The sequence below is a fragment of the Atta colombica genome, unplaced genomic scaffold, assembly GCF_001594045.1.
Source record: "Atta colombica isolate Treedump-2 unplaced genomic scaffold, Acol1.0 scaffold1, whole genome shotgun sequence".
In the NCBI taxonomy this organism is placed as follows: domain Eukaryota; kingdom Metazoa; phylum Arthropoda; class Insecta; order Hymenoptera; family Formicidae; genus Atta; species Atta colombica.
This window is the reverse complement of record NW_017259183.1, coordinates 2,741,068-2,762,619: the sequence shown is the minus strand read 5'-3', so window position 1 is coordinate 2,762,619 and position 21,552 is coordinate 2,741,068. Positions and strand designations below refer to the sequence as shown.

The 21,552-nt window shown below is 35.0% G+C and overlaps 1 protein-coding gene across 2 annotated transcripts; it reads right to left on the bottom strand.

The window, feature by feature from the left end:
- Positions 1–6: 6 nt before the first annotated feature.
- Positions 7–9,545, bottom strand: LOC108694763 (autophagy-related protein 2 homolog B). Of its 2 annotated transcripts, XM_018204425.1 has the most exons (16): positions 8,982–9,545; positions 7,497–7,809; positions 7,116–7,426; positions 6,855–7,037; positions 6,478–6,702; positions 5,935–6,407; positions 5,563–5,865; positions 5,287–5,404; positions 5,064–5,164; positions 4,492–5,007; positions 4,140–4,418; positions 2,354–4,072; positions 1,492–2,256; positions 1,133–1,407; positions 695–996; positions 7–358 (listed from the first exon to the last, which is right to left on the bottom strand). In XM_018204425.1, exons 1-16 carry the CDS (start codon positions 9,150–9,152, stop codon positions 122–124), a joined length of 6,291 nt encoding a protein of 2,096 aa, XP_018059914.1. In that variant the 5' UTR covers positions 9,153–9,545; the 3' UTR covers positions 7–121. The 2 variants fall into 2 exon arrangements, with proteins under 2 accessions (XP_018059914.1, XP_018059920.1); XM_018204431.1 differs by lacking the exon at positions 7–358 and having other exon boundaries at positions 758–850.
- Between the last annotated feature and the right edge of the window lie 12,007 nt (positions 9,546–21,552).

Genomic DNA, 21,552 nt, shown 5'->3' with positions numbered 1-21,552 from the left:
GTGAATGTTACAATAAAAAGTGGCTCGGCCTAACTGGCTGCGATCGAAAAGCGTTGTTTGAGCGAAATTGACTGATGATCCGATAACGATTTAACAATTTTCCCATTTTATATCGACGGGATTAACACGTATCGGAATCTTGCCGCCACTTTTGTACCGCCTCTCGACGTGCATCGGGTACTAACGATGATCGCATGCCACCCAATACATTGCTTGTCGCCTCGGTGGCCAGAATAATCGGTTTCACAACTGTCGGTGGAATTTGTCGCAATACACCGCCAACAGCACCGACAGTGCCCTTGTGCTCGTGTTCCTCACTCGCCACGCGAACCAGTTGAGTCGCAGTCTCGCCTAAACCCTGAATAATTAAACATTTTAATTATATATCATTCTTCTTTCATTCAAATTTCTTTTATTGAAAATAGGAAAAATGATCAGGAAGTAATGAGTTATTTAAGCGAATAAAAAAAGTTCTTGTGAATAAGATAACATAAGTTTCGATATTATATAAAATAAATTTAGAGCAAGTTAAAGTAACATAAATTTAAAACAAATTCGAAAAAGCAGAATTATTTGTGTAATCCCAATAAACGATAAAGATAAATAATACAAATTAAAATAATTTTTCAACTATAATTATAGATATAAAACACAAAAATACATTATTTAATATGTCGCATTATATTGGATTCACCTCTTTGACTAATGTGTAAGCGTTAGCCACCCCCTCTCGAATATCCAGTGGCTGACTATATCTTTTTCGACGACCCTTCTGCCCTTTGTTCTTACATCTAACACTGGGACCAGGACTAACTATATCGTACGCAGTCTCAGCTGTAGTCTGTAACGCCTGCACGATTCTACATGTCAATTCCAATGCAGCCATTGCGGTACATGTTGTAAAACTATTTGCTCCGCGTTGTAACCCGCGGACAATTCTCCCGTCTCTCTGATACTGTTCGATTGGTAACCAAAATAGATCGCGTATTCCTTGAACTACAAGAGTGCAAGCAAATATTATAGTCAGGTGTATTTTTGTCATTTAGAATTAGCATGCAAAGGATGTTCAGTTTCAAAAATAACATCACGTTTGATTTCCAAACGAAAGATCAAGATCAACTTATTCACTCACACAGCTGTACTACAGAATACATGGGCCCCACACCACCAAGTAAACTCGGGAGTTGATTCTTCTTGATATCTTGTAACCATTCCGAAACTAGATATGTAAAAAGTTTGTCGTAACCCAACAATCCGTGCCTATACGATAATCTCTTCAGTCTTAATTCAGAACAGTTCAGTTCCGCCAGGCCCATCAATAGACCCGCCAACGGTCCATGAGTAAAATCCATCCGTTTTCCGTGATAATCCAATCTAATGAGAACTTCTGGACCGAATACAACATTTCTAAAGACAATTTTAAATCGTTAATACTCTCCATGCAATTTCTATTCGATAATAATAAAATAAATAAAAATTTCTATCATGCACCTAAAGTATATCGGTTGACAATCATCGTGAACCTGATGGATAGTCTTTGTTTTAATCTTTTTCTCCCTGAATGTCAGTTCGTCTTCCAAGAGTATCAACAGATTTTGATCAATGATATTATTCTGCGACATATTCATCATCGCGTCATTCATCACCGCATCATCATTCACGCTCATAATGGGTGGATGATGCGTAGGTGTTCCTTGTTTCGATACGGGGGTGGATTGCGAGCTATTAGGTGTGCTAGAGCTTTCTTGATTTCGCTTCGATCCACCGCCTAATTCGTTAAAAAATTGTATTAAGAACAGTAGGCTATCTTGGTCTATGTTCAGTCGCAGTGGCAGTAGACTAAGTTTCAAACAACATTCTTGGGCACTTAATCTGGGATCCGGCCTTACGTGAACTGCTTTCATGGTAAACATAATAGAGTGAGATTGCCTTGGTTTCGCTTCGCTGCTATATTGATAAAGAAATTTGTTTATGTGCGACGACGCCAGTCTATCCCTTACTTCAATCTCGTGCACCAGTAGCACCTGCCTGGATGCTTCCCGGGTATTCTCTGGATAGACCTCGTGCTGGAAGCGAACCTTGCTCAATTGCAGTTCCATCAACACGTCGTGCCGCCGACCCGGGCCACCTAGTGTATGCCAATCGATCAATGATTCGTTGCTTCTCGTTGCACGTGGCGAGTTTGGCACGCTGCCAAAGTGTACTTCGTTCGGGCTAGACTTATTGAAGCTTACTGCACCTATAGCTGATCTACTTCTATAGACAAAGATAGAAAAGAGAAAGAGAGAATGTAATCTGTATTTGTAGAGTTGTACAGGCATTTGCTTTAATAATTTAACTTTGAATTTCATACCTTCCATGCATAATATTGTTGCGAATGTTATCATTGATGATCACATGCTTTGCAGATTGTGGTTGAGAACTATCGAAATCATTACCACCATACATGTGCCATATCAATGTCATTTCGCAAAGGGTGTATTTCAATACTGGGGCAGGATAATTAGGTGGAGTCTGCAATAAATCGGTTTTGCCGATCGGTACAGAAAAGTGATTATCCACTATCCTTAATGGTTCTTGGCATAACGATCGAACCTCAGGTACTCCATAGCGTGGTATTATTCCTGTACCAGCCTCCTCTCCTAAGATACAAAATTCATCATCGTCATCATCGTCTTCCACATTGCATGCAATCGTTGTATTGCATTCTTGCGAACTTTTTCGCGTCTCTGCCTCTCGCGTAGTAGCACATGAATCATCAGGAAAGAAGAATTCAACTCGATTTTCGGTCATTGGTATCTTCTCGCTTTCGTTACCACTCTTGGTTATCGTACCTTTTACAGTTTCTTCCAACGCATCCTCCATTAGACTGTAGACTCGCTCTACCTGACTCCTGCTGAGAGTATTAATACTCTCGACGCCAAGAAGATTTTCCTCATATCTCGTAGATGCCGATGGCACAGTGGGGATACTTTCAGTACTGCTGTTGATCGTGCTATTCGGCTGTTGCAAATCACCGTCGTTGGCGATATAAGTTAGTAGTTGCATGAGAGCGCGACCGGAGTCTGAGCACGTGCGTACATGCAACACGTTGTTGCTTGCCCGAAGATCAACCCGTGGTACGCCACCATACATCCTCTCGTTCAAACGTAATGATAATTCGAACAGGCCGAAATTCATTACACACACATAATCTCGTTTTAGATCCACCAATTTTTCACGCAGCTTGTCTGATATAAAGAGCGCAACATCTTCTGCGATAAAGCGCAACGTTGACGTATTAGTTTGCGCTGTAATGTTGCTTGACACGCTGAAATTACCGAAGGTCACAACGGACTTTAGAGATAGGTGAAGTGGCCTATAATCGATCGCGCAGTCCCACAGATGCAAATGCAGCTCAGTCAGAACGCCCGGCGGTGTATAGCCGGCGACAGGATGATCTGCCACGTCCAAGCAATCCATCAATTCCGTGAACCACGAAGTAGCGGTGGAACACATTCGGTGCCTCAATGTAGCATTGCTTATACCTATCGCAACTCGAAAAGTCTTTATACGATGCGTCTGATGAGCCGCTTGTACTCTCACTGCGACTGTCACCATGTCCTTGTCATTAGGATTCGCTGCTACATTACTACCGGATGTGCTGCGATATATCGTTCTCTCGCAATATCGTGGCCTAACGCTATTGATACATCTTAATGGTGGTGTCTGCGATGGGCTTGTCGTCAGACCACAGTGATCCAGTGATACATTCCTCATCATAGTGCAAGCGTAACTCAAATTAGCATTCCCCTTGTACGCTGTCACTGAAAATATCGTGGCATCTTCTAATCGTATGATCAATTCTCCTTGTTGCCCAGGTATAACATTACGCATAGAGTCACGTACGGGAGTATACATAGACAGGAGACCCTGATTGATGCTAAGAGTTATTGCCAACTTGCTCTGTGCTTTCTTAGAAGACATTCGTGCCTCTTTGTGACTCTTCTCATTCGTTGCAGAATGGAATATACCTTCCTCGTCTGAATCAGAGTCGGAATTATACTGGATCCCGCTTTTGCACATGCTGAATCTATAAATGATACATAGATTAGTGATATTTCAGAATTTTACAGACTGTTTTAGGATAAATAGATTACTTGGGATAAGTAGACTCTTGTAAGAGAGTAGATGCCAGGTCGAGGCCAATATGATTTTCCATATGAGTGGTATACTTGGGCCTGGGCGCAGACGGTTCCCATAAGAACAAATCAGTATTGAATCGATTGTACAATTGTTCGTAAATGCGTTTAGACGGTATCTGAACGGAAGCACAAGGTAAATTGATTTCCAATTGTAATCTAGAACCATGTATGCCTTCGTCGATAAATTCCAACATTTCTTGTCGATTGCCAGGTATAATTAGTTCCTCACCGTCACTATTAAAATGTTAAAAAAGATTTTCAATTGTAAACCAAATTTATTTTAAAAAAGTAAGTTTTTTTCACTCACCTTTGTTCGTACTTTTGACCATGTTCATTGTTTTGATTGTGAGATTTTGAATGAAGTGTGTCGGATTCACGCATAATTCGTCTAGAGGTGAACGGGGAAGGCGCATGTTTTGGAGTTTTCTCCAAGGTATCGTCTAAAATCCGTTTATCATTCTCTATTTCTTCTTCAGAACTATCCTCTAATGGAGCACCAAGACGTTCTGGATACATAATAATCACCACTCTCGCCCAACCAAGATCGTCGTTGACTTGCTGACCCGCTGTGACAGTATCGTTTTTCTCGTCGGCTGTAGCTAAACCAATTTCGATTGGCGTGTCACCTTCGGTTTCTATATACAATAACGATAGTCGCCGACATTGCAGTTCATGCTTAGCTAGATAATGAGATCGGCTGTCCACAGTGGAGTGAACTTGTGCATCTGTCATTTGCACCATCATATAATCAGATCTCACAGATCTCTTCCACCATGGCGCACGACTCATATCATGTAGTGGTCTTAAATCTGGTACGGGGAATCTAAATAAAAAAAGAGATAATGCATACATGAAGTACTATTGTTTAGTTTGATATACCTTAATTTGATTGTACACGATGACGAAGAGATTTTGACATCTACTCTAGAATCTGGCAGTGTTGTACTGTCCACAGCTTGATCAAATAATGTCTGTTGATTCTGTAAGATGTCATAATATTCTATCAATTGAAATAATAATCATTTTCGTCGAATAGAACTACAGAAAAATATTAAAAATCATATCTGTGGATCATATCAGAGGATTTATTAATTACACTTACAGCATCTCTAGCATTTATTACAGTATTATAAGTACATATTGGCTGTGGATTAAGAATAGCAGATATCCTATCTACAATAGTAATGTCTACTTCGCCTCTGCAGGATTCCAGTTGAATGCTGAAAAGTGAAAACGGTATTAAAATAATTTACTCAATAATTTGTTAATCGATAAAATTGATTAATATTATTTTAATAATTTCAAATAGTTTATGAGCAATTTTAAGTATTGAAATATTTAAATTGCTATATTGCTTAATTTAAAAATAAATATTTACTCGAATTCTGTGCGTGGATGTGCAAATTTCGTCATGTGAGTATGTCGAACAGCCTTTTGCGTATATTTAAATCTCATTCTAAAATCAGTTTTGTTGGAAAATCCGATATTAGTTGTATTCGCTTTTGTAAACGCTAATAGCTCGACAAACTCCATCGATGGTGTTCTATACGAGCTAGGGTTGTTAGAGTCAACCAAACATTCTACAACTTCCAAACAAGCTAAAGTCAAACTTCCTGATATCGCGGAGAACTGATTAGTAGTCTTTTCACTGCCCTCGACTACTAGTGGTGCAGCTAGTAATCTATAATCAATCGGGATTTTTAGTTAACAACCTATAAATATTAAAATCAGTTCATCTTTGATAATATACCTAATATGACTAAGTCGGCAAGCTTCTGTGAGTAATTTTGACGCCGTATCAAAATCTTTACTTCCATAGCCGCCCATTGCAAACGTTCCTAATTGCCTGAAAAATTCCTTCGTCGCATTTCTCATCTGTCTTACACTGCTAGAAGTTAGACCAAGTTGTTCCACGCATGGTGTCAGTATATCTTCGTGCAATAGAACTAGAGCGACGGAAGATACCCTTATGTGAAATTGGGTAGTCTCGGCAGACGTGTCGTTGTCTATGTTATGTCTGTGTCTATTATGTCTTGGCAGATTCGTTGCCGAACTTTTTGAACTAATGCTGCTGATTGATATGCTGCCCTCCATACTTAAATTATTGCTTGTGATCGAATCACACATCGAAGAAGATCCCGCCAACTTCATTGGTAGGAATTCATCCTCGTTATCAGATTCGTCCACAGATCCAGTAGACCATCCTTGAGCGTATCGTAGATCCTACAATAAAACACAACATTTTTGTTGTACAAATATAAGAATGTATCAAGATATCAATAAATTAACGTACTGTGGTCTTCAAATCTTGCATAGGATGTGTTTGATGAATAAGCTCACGTTCTATACGATTGAAATCACTGCTAGCCATAGGTTTTTCCGTGTATCTTCTTGGAACAACATTACTGACATCTTCTAGATCTGGAGATGCTAGGCCATGCGCTAATTCTAATAAAGCATGAAGCTGCCTAGGACTCAGGAACAAAGTAAGCGATCCTAGAGTAATTTCCAGTTCTACCTGAAATATATATTCTTCATTTAAAAAGAATAGAAATATCTAGATAAAAAAAATATTATTATATTTTAGAAGAAATGCAATATTTTTTTAATGGAGAGAGTAGAACTATATATAATAACGTGAGTTTAAAACGTAAATTTACGTTATTTCACCTTTGGTCCCGATATTCCTTCTCCTTGTTTCATTTTTAATCTCACTTCTTGTCTACCTGCTAGCTTAGCAAACATGATAGGGTTTGATTCATTCGAGTTATTAACACCATTTCCATCTGGAGGAGTGTGCAGAATGCTCTGCGTAGGAGACATTTGTGCGGAGGTAAATAGACTGTCCGAGTTCTGTTGATACAGGAAGAAAAAAAAAATTTTGAAAATTATTTCTTCTTTATTACATTATTAACTAAAACAGACCTTTACCTTAGAATCAGGAGTAGAGCACGTACTAGCCAACATACTTTTAGAGAACGTTCTCGCGTGCGAGGGAAATTCATCAGTATGAAAAGTTACTCCCTCCATGTAAAAACGTTTAGTGGAAAACGCTGAAATAATGTAACCTTTTGCAGATTCGTTGGGATCCAGAGACGTATTACTAGGATCTAATCCAGCCTCATCAGAATATTCAAGATTTTGTATCCATACTTCGATCGCTACTCCTGTGGAAGAATTCAAAGGTACGTGTTCCAAACGTATCACAGTATCGATAAATCTCACTTTGACCCTAGATAAAACTGAAAGATACATGAATGATAAAAAAGCTAACTTTGGATTTAAAAGTACAATGTAAATCAAGCATCATACTTGAATCTATAGTCTGTGCAAACAGTTCCACTGCCTCTAAGGGTTGAGCATTTCCCGCATTAGCTGCGTCTTGTTGCAAACACTCCTGAGCGAGTTGCATACTGGACGTCATGGAACTCCACATAGATTCAAACATCGATGTTCCCGTTTCGATTCTTTGTCGCGGTTGTACCGTAAGTCTAAGACCCTTGACTTCTACATAACTTGCTTGACTAAGTAATGCCGACCATGGTATACTAAGAGATATTTCCATTATAAAACCATCGACGAATTCCAGGGGGAGATGTTGTTGCTCCCCCATCTCATTGAGTGCCTGTGCCAATAAATGTTTGTCCTTTTATAGAAATATTTCTCAATTATATATACTGAATTAAAACAAAAATTGTTACACAATGAACAGTCATTTAGAATGCAAATAAGAAAAAGGACTTGGTTAGATAGCGTGCTAGAGTCCGTGATCTGTGTGATTTTGTGTGATTAGCAAAAAAAATTTTTTGCAAGAAAAATCGGCGTTCCCATTTCATGAATAAAGAAACAATTTAATCGCGTTAGGAAATAGAAGCCGAAGAAATAGAGCCTGTATAAATTAGCATTTATTAACATCCAGAAAATGGTGTTTATCGATGACTCGCATTAAGTCGTGTTTCATTAATTTACGCACAATTTGCAACCAACTGTGCTTAATACAATTTATTATAATTATTGCTTCAATAATCAGTTAATATATAATTAATATTTATTATTAATATTTATTAATATTTATTATTTATCTATTAACACAAAGAAAAATCATAAAAATCTTACGAGGAAATATCCAAATTTATGCAATCAAAAAAATAAAATGAGATAGATAAAATGTATAATATGGCATTTGTTAAAAAATATAATAGTGAATAAATATAAAAATCAAATTAAGGTATTATTTCAACATATGCTATTTATTAGTTTATACATATTTATCAAACTGACACACACACACACACACACACGCGCACGCGCCATACACACACATACACACACGCGCACGCGCCATACACACACATACACACACGCGCACGCGCCATACACACACACACACACACACACACACACACACACACACACACACACATGAAATGAATTCTATAATTATTTTTTCTAGATTAACTCATAAACTAATCTATCTTCATTCTATCATATTTTATATCTATTACAGAATATATTAAAAACTGCGAATAGTCATCATATTGTTAAGTATACAGTGTTTTGCGAAGCATTTAAATCCCGATCAGCTGTTTGATTTTCGTAACGCGAATACGAGATATTCGCACATCGATGTAAATATTTAATCTCTAATATTCTAAGAGACAAAAACATGCGATATTTACCGAGTATGCAATCAAGCGATGCGATATTATCTTTACAAAGTTTAGTAAAGAAAGGAAGAAAAAGAAAGGAATTGTATATACAATCGATTCCCAAGACAAAGAAAAGCATGTTGCGTACTTGCACATCGAGGCTGACGTTGACAACACGTCCCGTGCCATTGTATAGATCGACGGTCAATTGATCCAACGTGAGCTCCTCGAGAAATTGGCCGAGATAACGCTGCAGCAAGTATCTGCAGGCCCTCTTCTTGATATCCGCCGACCAACCGAGCCAAGACATTTTGCTCATCGCCCCGCAGAGCCCGTCTGCGCGATCTACTCCAAAAATTCTACCGTGTCGCGTCTATAATAAGGTATCATCTCGTCGCACCAGACACGTTGTCGTAAAACATAATCTTGACGTCGAACAAACGTGTTTAACAGCGTGACGAATGTGGCTCAACGTGGTCTACACAAATGAATTACAGCTCCCAACACGCGCACCGATTGCGTCCATGACGCTTGGCACAATACAGTGCAATACAGTCTGTCGCCTGTTGAGGGCGCCGAGACTGTCGACAGATCGCGCCGCCGCTACCGTTCGATGCTCATTTATATTTTGACTGTCATATTAAAGATCGCAGCACTCTTGCATAAAGACCGGTATTCATAGGGCCAGTTTCACCAACGCCAGTTACTTTATCCGCCGATTAACTTTGAGTATTATCAACTGCTAAACTGAAAACTCATCATCTCTAATCTAATTTCGAAAGTATGTATTTGTAAAAAAATAGTCAAATATATTTACATTTCAATATTTTATTTATGATCTTCTCTGTTCAATGGTCCAATCAGTTCAATGTTTTTGTCGCGTTCACTGTACACCAGGGGGTCGATTCTGTATCTCGAAATGAGGTGAAAATTATAAAAGTGAATAAATTCACTAGAACACATTCACATTTTCGTAATTGGTCAATAATCTTTGCTCACTTTTGTAATCTCATTTCAAGATATACAATCGACCCTCAGGGGGCTTATTAGTTCTTGAAACGAGATGAAAATTACGAAAGTGATGATCAAATTTAATAGAATATTTATATTCTTCATTGATTAACATCTACTGAGTTTGCTTTTTGTAATTTTCACTTTATCTAAAAAATCGTAATAAGCCGCCAGATGTCGCGATTAATAATATTCTCAATCGATTATCGATATGCTGGATTCATACTGGATCCGACATGCATCGTACGATGTTCTGCAACCAATCAGAAAGCAGAATTTTTGTATCGACAATACGAAGCAAAATCCTATTTTCTGATTGGTTGCAGAGCGTCATACGACGCACGTCGGATTCAATGTGAATCCAGCAATATGCTATCCTCCAAAATTGATTGCCTTTACTGAAAATTTTAATGCACGTAAATTATACCATTTTCAGCGCTGACAGTAAATTTGAAATATAAGATTAAAATTTGACCAATCAAAGCAAAATTCACTAAACTGGATATTGGTTTTCCTTCTTTTGATTCCAAATATTAATCTCAATTTACGAATGATTTATACAAAAGATTTCGTTTGAAAAAATAAAAATAATTAATAAACCTTTGGATGAGTTATGTTCTCATAAAAAAAGAATAAAAATTCATTTCTTATATCTATTTTTATCTCCTAATTGTGAAATGTGACAATACAAAATCATGCTCATTTATATTTTGACTGATATTAAAGATCGCAGCAGTCTTGCATAAAGACCGGTATTCATAGGATCAATTTCACCAACGTCAATTACTTTATCCGCCGATTAATTTTGAGTATTGTCAACTGCTATACTGAAAACTCATCATCTCTAATCTAATTTCGAAAGTATGTATTTGTAAAAAAATAGTCAAATATATTTACATTTTAATGTTTTATTTATGATCTTCACAACACTTTTTTTTTACTAACAAGAATAAATTCGAAAGACAGATTTTTAAGTCTTGCTGTTGGCTATTTTGATGATGAAGTTAATCAATGGATAAGCTTAACTGGGGCGCGATTCCTGGGGACCGTAACTGGTTTATACGCCTCGACAGTTATCGGTTGCGTAGTTTTTTACTATATAAAATATCTGCGCAACGATACCGACAACTGTCAGTAGGCATGTAAAGACAGTTATGGAATCGCGCCTGACGTTAGTTAGAAATTTATTATATCTATATAATTTCATTACTAGAATAGTCAGAGGATCGATTCTATATCTTCAAAATTAAAAAAGAAAATTATAAAAGTGAACAAATTTACTAGATGTTAACCAATAAAATTATCAGTATTCTAGTAAGTTTGCTCACTTTTATAATTTTCACTCGTTTCAAAATACAGAATCGATCTCCTAATCTTATATTCAGACCGTCTACAATTTTAAGAAGTCATGGACCAATCAGAGATCATGAGCGACATAAGACATTATTTAAGACGGTTTTAAAATAAGAATCGACTTATGAATACCGGCCAAAGATAAATATTCATAATGTTGCTCATCGCTCATATTCAGTAAAGTTTCAGTCACTAGATATATAAAATATCGCCATTGATTTCAGACTGAAGTGTCAAAATGGCCGAAGACGCATAGCACACAATTCCAATCATGTGGTTGGTGGTTACTCTTTTAAACTGTTCTTACATGTCCCTCCGTGCACTTTTATATACTAAACTTCTACAACACTAAATTCATATTAAATTAAAAAATACAATAAATTAAGCAAAATGATTGAGTATAACAGGGCAATAGGAATCAAGCACGGTAATTCTTGTAAATCAATACGGTTAACTACTCAACAAATGAGAATGGATTGAAATGGATTAAAATTTTCAAAAATACATTGTTAAAAGGATTTCATGAATGTTAAAATAAATCCTTTTCAATCCTGAATGCATTTTTATTCATTTATAGGAATTGCATAAAGCAAATGTCTATGCCTTTCAATCCAAAAATAATATTAGCAATTTCTGTGCATCGTGAATATTACTCAATTCAGAATTGTGAATAGAAAGTAGTTTTTTAACTTCAGTTAAATTCAAAAATAATATCAGCAATTTCTGTGCAACGTGAATATTGTTCAATTCTGAATATGAAATGCAATTTTTCAATCTAATTGAATAAAAAAAGTTTTTGTTTAAAAATGGACCATAAATGCTACTTAAATTATTTAAAATTATAAGTAGGAAACTTTTCGTTTTAATCCAACTAAGTTCAAAAAAATTGTAACATAAAAATAATTGAGCTATGTTCATTTATTTATCTTTGATTAAAAGTAAAATGAATAATCGATGTGAACACTTGCAAACTAAATCGAACACAACCCGAATATTAGGCTAATCACGGCGCGCGACATCGACCAAGCGAGATTAGATTATCCGACACTTATTCAATATTGTCTCATAGTAATATAAATTGTTTATACTTTATTATATCTGTTAAATAATGATATTTTTATTATATCTATATAGTTTTATTACTAGTTTAGCTGATTATAATTAAAGTAGAGAATGAATAATTTATTAATTGAAGAAGTGATGTAACGAAGAAGATTTATGGGACCAGAGGTCCCAGATTCGAATCCCACTAAGGTGCGTTTTTTAATACCAATTTAAAATAGTTTCAGGTATAATTATTATATATGTCTTGAGAATAAAATTTGTAATCCTTAAATATATGAAATGTTTTTCTTTTTCAAATATTAAACTAGTGTCAGCTCGGATTCAATCCATTTCAATCCATTCAATTCATTTTCATGGATTTAAAGTATGCATTAAAAAAATTTTAATCCATTTTAATCTATTCTTTATTGGGTGGCTACATGTGCATACGTTTTTTATTAACTTGCTTCTAGCGATATATTAACGTTTATTAATATTTAAATCGTCTGTCTTTCATAGTTTACAGCTTTTCGCACGTAGCAAGGACAGAGCAGGTTTTCGAAAAAAAATACATTGAATGAGTCTAATTTCATTAAAATCAGAAGTGAGAAGTAACGATTCTAAGTGTAAAACAGATTAAAATGCATGTACATAGCGCTACATTAAGTCGGTGTGACAGACATGTTTCCTAACCACAATATCGTCAATTTTAACGTTTATCGTAATAATGTTTATCGTAATATTTCGGTCACGGGACTAGACATGACATTTTACTGTCCCAGCAAACGAAAATTAAATTAATTAAATTAATTAAAATGGATTGAAATTTTCTTCTGTCCGAATGCGTATTTTAAATAGCGAATACTTTTTTTGGATTTAATTGGATTCAATTAAATTCAATTGGATGCAATTGAAAAACTACATTTCCTATTCAAAATTTTGAATTGAACAGTATTCACAATTGTGTTGTTTATAGAAAAAGATAATATAATTTTTAGATTGAAAGGCATAGAGATATATTTCATGCAATTCCTAAATGAATAAAAATGCATTCAAGATTGAAAAGCAATCATTTTAACATTCGTGAATATTTCTGAAAATCTGAATCCATTTCAATTCATTTCAATCCATTCTCATTTGTTGGAGCCAGATTCTTTCGTTTCATGCAAAAATGTGACAAATGAGCATAATTTTATTAAAATTGAAGGTGAGGGGAGGCGTCTTCTAAATAATTATCCGAGAATTTATAAGTAATAAAATAATAAATATATATAATAGCAAATCTACATATAAAAACATTTTGTGTCATCATTATCTTTAATTAAGAATTTTTTTTAATGGAATTGCATTCATTTTTATCACAAATCTAATACTTCCATGTAAACAATGGAAATGGAATGCCATTTTGATCTTACACTAAAATATTTTTTATTTCTTGCCTGCACGCTTACATTCGTCAGTTTTGGATTGCACTAGTTTCAATTGAGTTCAATTTTAGTGCAATCCTCGTGTAGGAACAGAAAACAAACCTATACTACATGGGCTGAAAAGTCCCGGGATTTTTAATGAAAACAAGCGTTTTTTGGGCAAAGTTATATTTATTCCTCAACATAGTTGCCTTCGAGGATGATACACTTGGTATAGCGATTTTCCAATATTTCGATGCCCTTTCTGTAGTACGAAACGTCCAAGCCTTCGAAATACGCCTCGGTTTCCGCGATGACTTCCTCATTCGATGTGAATCTCTTTCCCTGGAGTCATCGCTTGAGGTTTGGGAACAGATAATAGTCGCTGGAGACCAAGTCTGGAGAATACAGTAGGTGAGTAACCAATTCGAATAGTAATTGGTCCAATTTGGCCATCGTTTTCAAGGACATGTATGACGGTGCGTTATCGTGATGGTACAGAACGAAGGCGAAAGTAGCGCCACTTAAACGACTATAGCTTGTAAACGAATGAACGAAATGTCATGAAACTTCATACATAAACTAGTGATAGATGAACCTCTCGAAATGAATCATGTTCATTTTCTAGTGGTGCCACGTATTGAAAAATCTCGGGACTTTTCAGCCCATGTAGTATGTCCTTATCTTGTGACTAAGGTGCGTTCAACATTACAAATCGGCGTCCATTTGCTTTTTTTTCTCGAAAATCGTTCGGCAATTCGCATCTTTCTGCTATATGTCATCTCATCTACGTTCGATATTAATATTTCTAGAGCCAATCGAGCTGCTCCATTCCGGATTCAAAGAATGAGAACGCGAAGCTCATGCAGATTTCCGTGCTTAAATTAAATTTATAATCTGTATATTTATAATAATGCTATCAAATAAAAATTGATGGATGGACATTATGTACAATATTTAATGAGGAAAGTAAGTTTTTAATTTTTTTTTTCTTTATAATATATTAAAGATTCTAACGAAATCAAGTGATAAATGCTTATAAATGCAGAAATTTATTTTGTAATGTAGTATTTTCTTTTAAGAAAACACACCTTGCAAATGAGTCTGCTACATATGTGTAACGATCTATTTTTAGTATATAAAATTATTATTAGTTTCTAGTAAAGTGGAAGAAATTTTCAATTAATAGAATATTTTTTATTTATTCATAAAAATAAACACTTTCATTTTATAATCTAATTTTAAAAGACAGTTTATAGCGTTCAGAATTAATTCTTGGCACTCGGATTGCTCAAAGATCACGTGATCAAGCTCGCTATCTGCTTGCTCGCATCTCAGATTTACATTACCGAACGCACTTTACGTTGTGACCAATGATGTGCTATTGTGGGAATTAGGGCTGTCGCACACAAAATTCCGCAACAGTAACCGTAAGACGTGAAGCCAGATCAGGATACTGTTTTAGATCTATGTATTCTAACGGAAATAAAAATAACCACAAACTTATCCATAAGGCGAGTTTCAATCGATTGAAATTTACCTTATTGCAAGGTTATGGATAAGTTTATTATTATTTCCATTTCCGTTAGCTTACGTAATCTAAAGCAATATCCTGATTGGTTCATCGGCTTAAGTTTACTTACGCATGTTATAGAATTTTGTGTGCGGTAGCTTTTATTCCTCCCATTACAATTTCGTATTGGCTGCTTTCACATCATATCGGCAATACGCGCACGCACAAACATTCCCGTATGGGAATAATTCTCACAATCACTAATTGTGATTGCTGTGCCCAATATGGCGTCGAGCGTGTCGCCGGCGCCGGCTAATTAATGGCAGTTCTGAAGAATCACTCGTCTGTGACGGATGCATCTCAGCTCGAGTACAACTACAAGTTATATATTTTTGAAAGTGTTGCCGATTTTGAGCATTGAAACACACATAGCCCCGTGGTTTTGGACGACCAATTCGCGCATACACGCGGCGTGACGACGCCGTAGACCCAGACGCCGGGTGTCCGGGTGGGTTTTACCATTTTCGCGGGCATTGTCATCATTTTTAATTTTTGTATCTGTCATAAGGACATGATCTGGTCATATCGACCTCCATTTATTATTTCGGGAGGCGGGAGTCATTAATTTTAAGAAGAAGAAAAAGAAGGCTAGTTAATAATGAAGGAAGATTGGTAGGAAATCACTAAATTCATAAAGAAATGTTACTCATTATTTCTGACTCACAAGCCATAAGACAGTTTAATATAAATTCAAATAAATATTTGGAATGTACAGATCGAAAGAATAGAAACGTAATTGTATGCGTTACAACAGCTCGGATATCGGTATCGCATTACTAATAGCGTTTCTTGGGATACACTGAGTATAACCTCGCACCAATTACGTGTAAGTGCTGTATCAGTGCTGCACTACACAAGTGTACATACACCATAATGTATACACTACTTTATGCTATCGTATTCAATTCTGCTGTCGATTGACTTCTATTTTCCAAATTTTTAATGTCACTCTGGCCTTTGAGATTATGTAGCAAAACCTCACTTCGTGCATAAAATTTTCTACACTATAGCCACGGAAACACGTTATACTGAATGAGTTCGCCTACCATCAACCAAGGAAATATGCTATACTGTCTGAGTGTTGCACTGGTGAGCAATAGCCAAGAGAAAATTATAGGTTAAAATACGAGGAATTAAAAAATCTACAACTTAAGTATTTATCTGACAGCGCGTAATTACTTAACGACATGAACAGTACTCGATACCAATCTCGCAATGAACATAAAGTGATGATTACTCTTACCAAGCACTAACTTAAAATTTAGCTGAGACTTACAAAAAGTTCGCACGCAAAACGTCACACAAGAGAGAGAGAGAGAGAGAGAGAGAGAGAGAGAGAGAGAGAGAGAGAGAGAGAGAGAGAGAAAGGAAAACCATAAAAAAAGAACTGACTCGAGCTGCAACTAATGTTTGCTACAATCTAACATATGCCTGCATCTATCTATCGCAAGACCGCACAACTATTGCTACACGAAATTTTGACTTCTTTGCAAAGCATTGGTATACACATATTTTCTACACGGTAAAAATACTTTTCTTCTAAACCTTCAATCTTAGTTCTACAAACTCGATATCGTTCGTTTCAGTAATGAAATCTCAGCTGCATGCTTTTTAAGATATACACTCTAAAACTTTTATATCAAGCAAATATATATTTGAAATAACAGCTGTATGAGCCAAAAGTGAATTAAAAAATTTTTTTTTTATTTACTCATGAAATCCAGTACAGCTGAAGTCCTGTTTGTGCGTACTTTAATTTATGTAGTAACACTTTTGCAATCCAATTCGGAGATTTTTTTATCGTGTGAAAATATCGGTAAAACAGACGGTTTTAGCATCACCTTAATGGCTTTTTACATTTATTGTATTATCCGAATGAAGTTTGCGAATGCAGTCTAATGTTGGGAAATATTCGGATTTCGAAGTAAACTTTGATGTAAAAATGAAAAAGATTTGTTATAATAGTACATGTTATTTTCTTTATTCGTAAATTTATTCGTAATATTATTATTTAAATACATTTTAAGAAAAAAAATTTCAATACTTATTTTTTATTTTTTTTTAAATTTTTTAATAAAGATGGATAACGGTTTTATAATAAATATTTGTTTGTATTTACTGGAAAATAAAAAAAATAAAGAATAAGCATTTCTTTCTTCTCGAAATGTATTTAAATATTATTTACAAATAAAAAAATAATATGTGCTATTATAACAAATCTTTTTCATCTTATATTTTTATGTCACAGTTTACTTCGAAATTCGAATATTCTATCATTAAACTGCGTTTGCAAACTTCACTCGGACAATAAATGTAGAAAACTATAAGAAATTGATCAAGCATAGTTGAATGTGAAAAAAATTAATTGAACATAATTGAGTTTATGATTAAGTTGATTTCTTACTATACATAATTAAAGGGCTAATTGATTAATTTTTGACGATTTTAGGTTTATTACATTCATTGTATTATATCTACTACACCCAGGCATTGTTCGTTTTCGCAATATGTGTAAAAGGCTCCACACAATAAAAGGAATAGGAAACAGAACAGAGAATAAGAATTTCAACTTATCAGGAATCATGTATTATGTAATATTATACATAATTATTATTTCCTATTCTCTGTTCCCTATTCCTTTTATTGAGCCTCTAAATCTATTGAATTATAAAATAGCGACTTTTCTGAAAACAACAATAAAGACGTCTCCCCCGAAGTGATTTCTTATCGATTCCATTCATAAAACATATTAAATAAAATTGTTATCTACTAACTTGATTCATGATAAAATTTGTTAATAACAAGAAAAATACTATTACCTAAATGTTTAAATACTTTTCCTAAAATTTCCTAAACGACTCCGAAATTATATAGACATAAATAAATCAGAAATATTCAATTTATCTGCGATATCTGCTTTATCTGCTTTATCTTGTCAAATTGAGAAAGAAGTCACGATCATTTATCACTACGACAATTATTCTTCAAGGCAATTTTTGTTTCTTGATTCTTTCTTTTTTTGCTTTTTTTTCTTTTGCAATCATTTTATCGACAATTATTTCTTGTTACATATTTCTTGTCTTCTTCGAAATTCGTTAATTTTTATCTCGGACAACATAAAACAAAAAATCGAATAAGAAGCAAGATGTAAAAAAAGCAAGAAATAAACAAGAAATAAAAAGCATATTGTAGAATAGGCTTTTAGAGTATATAGACATGGAGGGAGCATTGTGATTCGTGTCCAAGATGCGTGTGAGAGAAAAAGATATATAAGATATAAGAAAATGCGTGTAAGAAAGACAGTATTCATGGAACATTCGTTCTCTCTGCGCATACTTTAAAATGCCGATGATAATTATACTGTAACGTAACATATAGGTGTACAACTTTGTTTCCGCCGTTTTCCTATAGATGGCTTTAGCGGTAAGTGGTGATCGAAATAAATAGATCATAGACGTCATACAATAAACTTGGGCATCTCTGTCAACATAACCTCATAGAAACATTAGTCGATTTGTATCTGCATCATAAAATTATTCTCGATTGAAAATGTCAGTTTACGGGCCAAATTCTCGTCATTTGCGGGAGGTTTAATTTTTTGCTTCAATATGAAGAAATCTGCGGCTGAGGTTCATCGAATGCTCTCAAATACTTATAGTGAGGCCGCTATTAGTGAAAGAACGTGTCGTGAGTGGTTTCAACGCTTCAAGAACGGTGATTTTGACGTCCAAGGTCATGCTCTGTATTTGGTGGGACCAGCTCAGCGTAGTGTATTATTAACTGCTAAAATCGACTGAAACAATCACAGGCGATCGGTATCGAACGCAATTGATGCGTTTGAGCCGAGCATTGAAAGACCGTAATACAACGAGAGACACGATAAAGCTATGATACTTGTTCCGACGGAATAGTGCGAACAGTCGGTTCTACTTTGTGGATCAAGGAATTTAATATCCTTAATAAGCCTTTTGATCCAGGACTGGACCTCGTGTGATCTCGAGTGTTTAGAGGGAAAGGAGTGCAAGTGACTTAAATAAACAGAAACATGGTTATAATATAACGTTTTATTTATAATATAACAATTTACATTTATTAAAAAAAAATTTAGGTTTATAGCATATATAATTTACATATACATATTTTTATATAAATATAAAAAAAAATGTATTATTGGTGTGATTACAAGCTATTTGTTTAATATGGCCGAATTAATATGAGTTTAGCTACAGAGGTGTGAGTATGTGCGTGTGCGGGTGTGTACATGAGAAGAGGAAATAAGGTTATTGGATATTGGAGATGAGGAAGATGGTATATAAGAGCACATTGGGATAAGATGTTTGTAGAGGACGGTGTAAGGGGTGGGATTTCCAGGGATGTAGACTGTAACTATTCTGTCCCCTTCAATCTAAAAAGCCGATCCCAGTTGATCGGCACGGAATCGGCTGATAAGGAGTGAATTGGGTAGTTTAAGAGAGGAGGGAAAGGAAATCCTTCGAGAGAAGGAGGAGAATAATTCAGGATTTCCTAAATGGCGGGATCGATGATGGAGGGAGAGGTGAAGTCTAATGGTTGCGAGTGATTGGAAACTGGCGAATATGATATTGTTACGTCTAAACCCTTTTTAAACAGGAAGTTTTTAATCAGGTAGTTGACAATGAGGGAGAATGGAGAGAGTATGAAAGGATGGCTAGACTCTATCTCATAGATAGAGTCGCGCAGAGGCGAACCTGTGAATTGTGTGCACCTTTTCGGTTCCAGAATATGAGTCAATGTCCCGAAGAAACGCTATGACATCTATTCCGATGGACAATGCGAACGTTGGTCCTACTTTTTGATCAAAAAACTTAATCCTTTTGACTCAGGACTGGAGCTCGTACGATCTCAGGCATTAGAGAAAGGAATACGAATGATGTTTTAAAATAAATGGAAGCTGGCAATCTTCATTTGTAATATAAAATTTATATTTATTTAAGGAAATATTATTATTATTTTTATATAGAACTTATATATACCATATTTATATACAATAAAAAAAATATCACTATCGAATTTGATTACAACTATTTTGTTATGTTAAAATTAATTATGGTTGAATTATCTTAATATAGTTGGGGAGCTGTGAGTGTATGTGTGTCTATCGCATTTTACAATATTATTCGGAGAGATTTTATATATATATTCAAACACATAAAGGTAAATTGACGTGTGTATGCGTGCGTGCGTGCGTGCGTGCGTGCGTGCGTGCGTGCGTGCGTGGAAGAAGAGGAAGTAGTTATTAGGTATTGGAGGCGAGGAAGGTAGTGCAGGAGCACATTGGGATAAAATGTTTGTAGAAGACAGTGTAAGAGATGGAATTCCTAGGAATGTAGACCGTAACTATTCGGTCTCCTTCGTTCGAGGGGGATAAATAAAATCTAAAAAAAACAAAGAAAAAAGAAGATTATTGGCCAAAAATTATTATATAAAAACAAAACAAGATAATGTATTATAGAATGTACAAAAAAACAATAAAGGAAACGAAAATGTTTTAAAAATTTTAATAAAGAATGCAAGCAATAAAATTTTGATCGCGATCGAATCATTTTCAATATTAAAAACATACATAATCAATAACAGTTGGAGAAAAACAAAAACATAATACAATATATATTTCGTTCTCTAAGGCAAACGCTAACGTAAAAACAATTATCGTAATGTTCACAGTTAATATATAACGGAAAAGAACGTACGCGAATGATAGCTACTTGCAATCAGTCATTAAAATGCTTAAATGTCAATTTTAAGTAAATGGATGAATATTTTCTTATTACAAATAAATAGAGAATGCAAATATGAGTATGATCCTATAGAAAAATATATAAATGAAAATATAGTGCAAGATTGAAATAATATAACTGGATATAAATTATAATATAACTAAATTATAGCGCTAGAAAACGAGATAAACCAACTCGTCTATTGCTAGCATTCTTTATTAAAATTTTTAACTTAAAACATTTTCGTTTCTTTTATTGTTTTTTGTACATTCTACATTATCTTGTATTTTGTTTTTATATAATAATTTTTGTCTTGTAGCCCTCTTTTTTCTTTGTTTTTTAAAATTTGTAAACCTTATTACTAATTAGATAATAATCTGATTAAAGAAAGAGCTGATCGGCTGGCTGACACCAGTCGATCGACACGAGATTGCCCTGACAAGGAGGAGTGGGAAAGTGATCTAGAAAAGGAGGGAGAGGATCCTGTTTGAGAGGAGGAGAGGGAGGGAATCGTTCCTCAAATTCGTTTCGTTCCTCAATTTGTCCCTTTTTTTTTTATTGTTATACGAACGCGCA

Bases quoted from the DNA above. Each gene is read 5' to 3' on its own strand.
- LOC108694763 (XM_018204425.1), bottom strand. From the start codon at position 9,152: ATGAGCAAAATGTCTTGGCTCGGTTGGTCGGCGGATATCAAGAAGAGG. The intron at 7,810-8,981 runs GTACGCAACATG...TTATTGGCACAG, and splicing joins ACGTCAGCCTCGATGTGCAA to GCACTCAATGAGATGGGGGA. The intron at 4,073-4,139 runs GTAATCTATTTA...TATCATTTATAG, and splicing joins CAAGAGTCTACTTATCCCAA to ATTCAGCATGTGCAAAAGCG.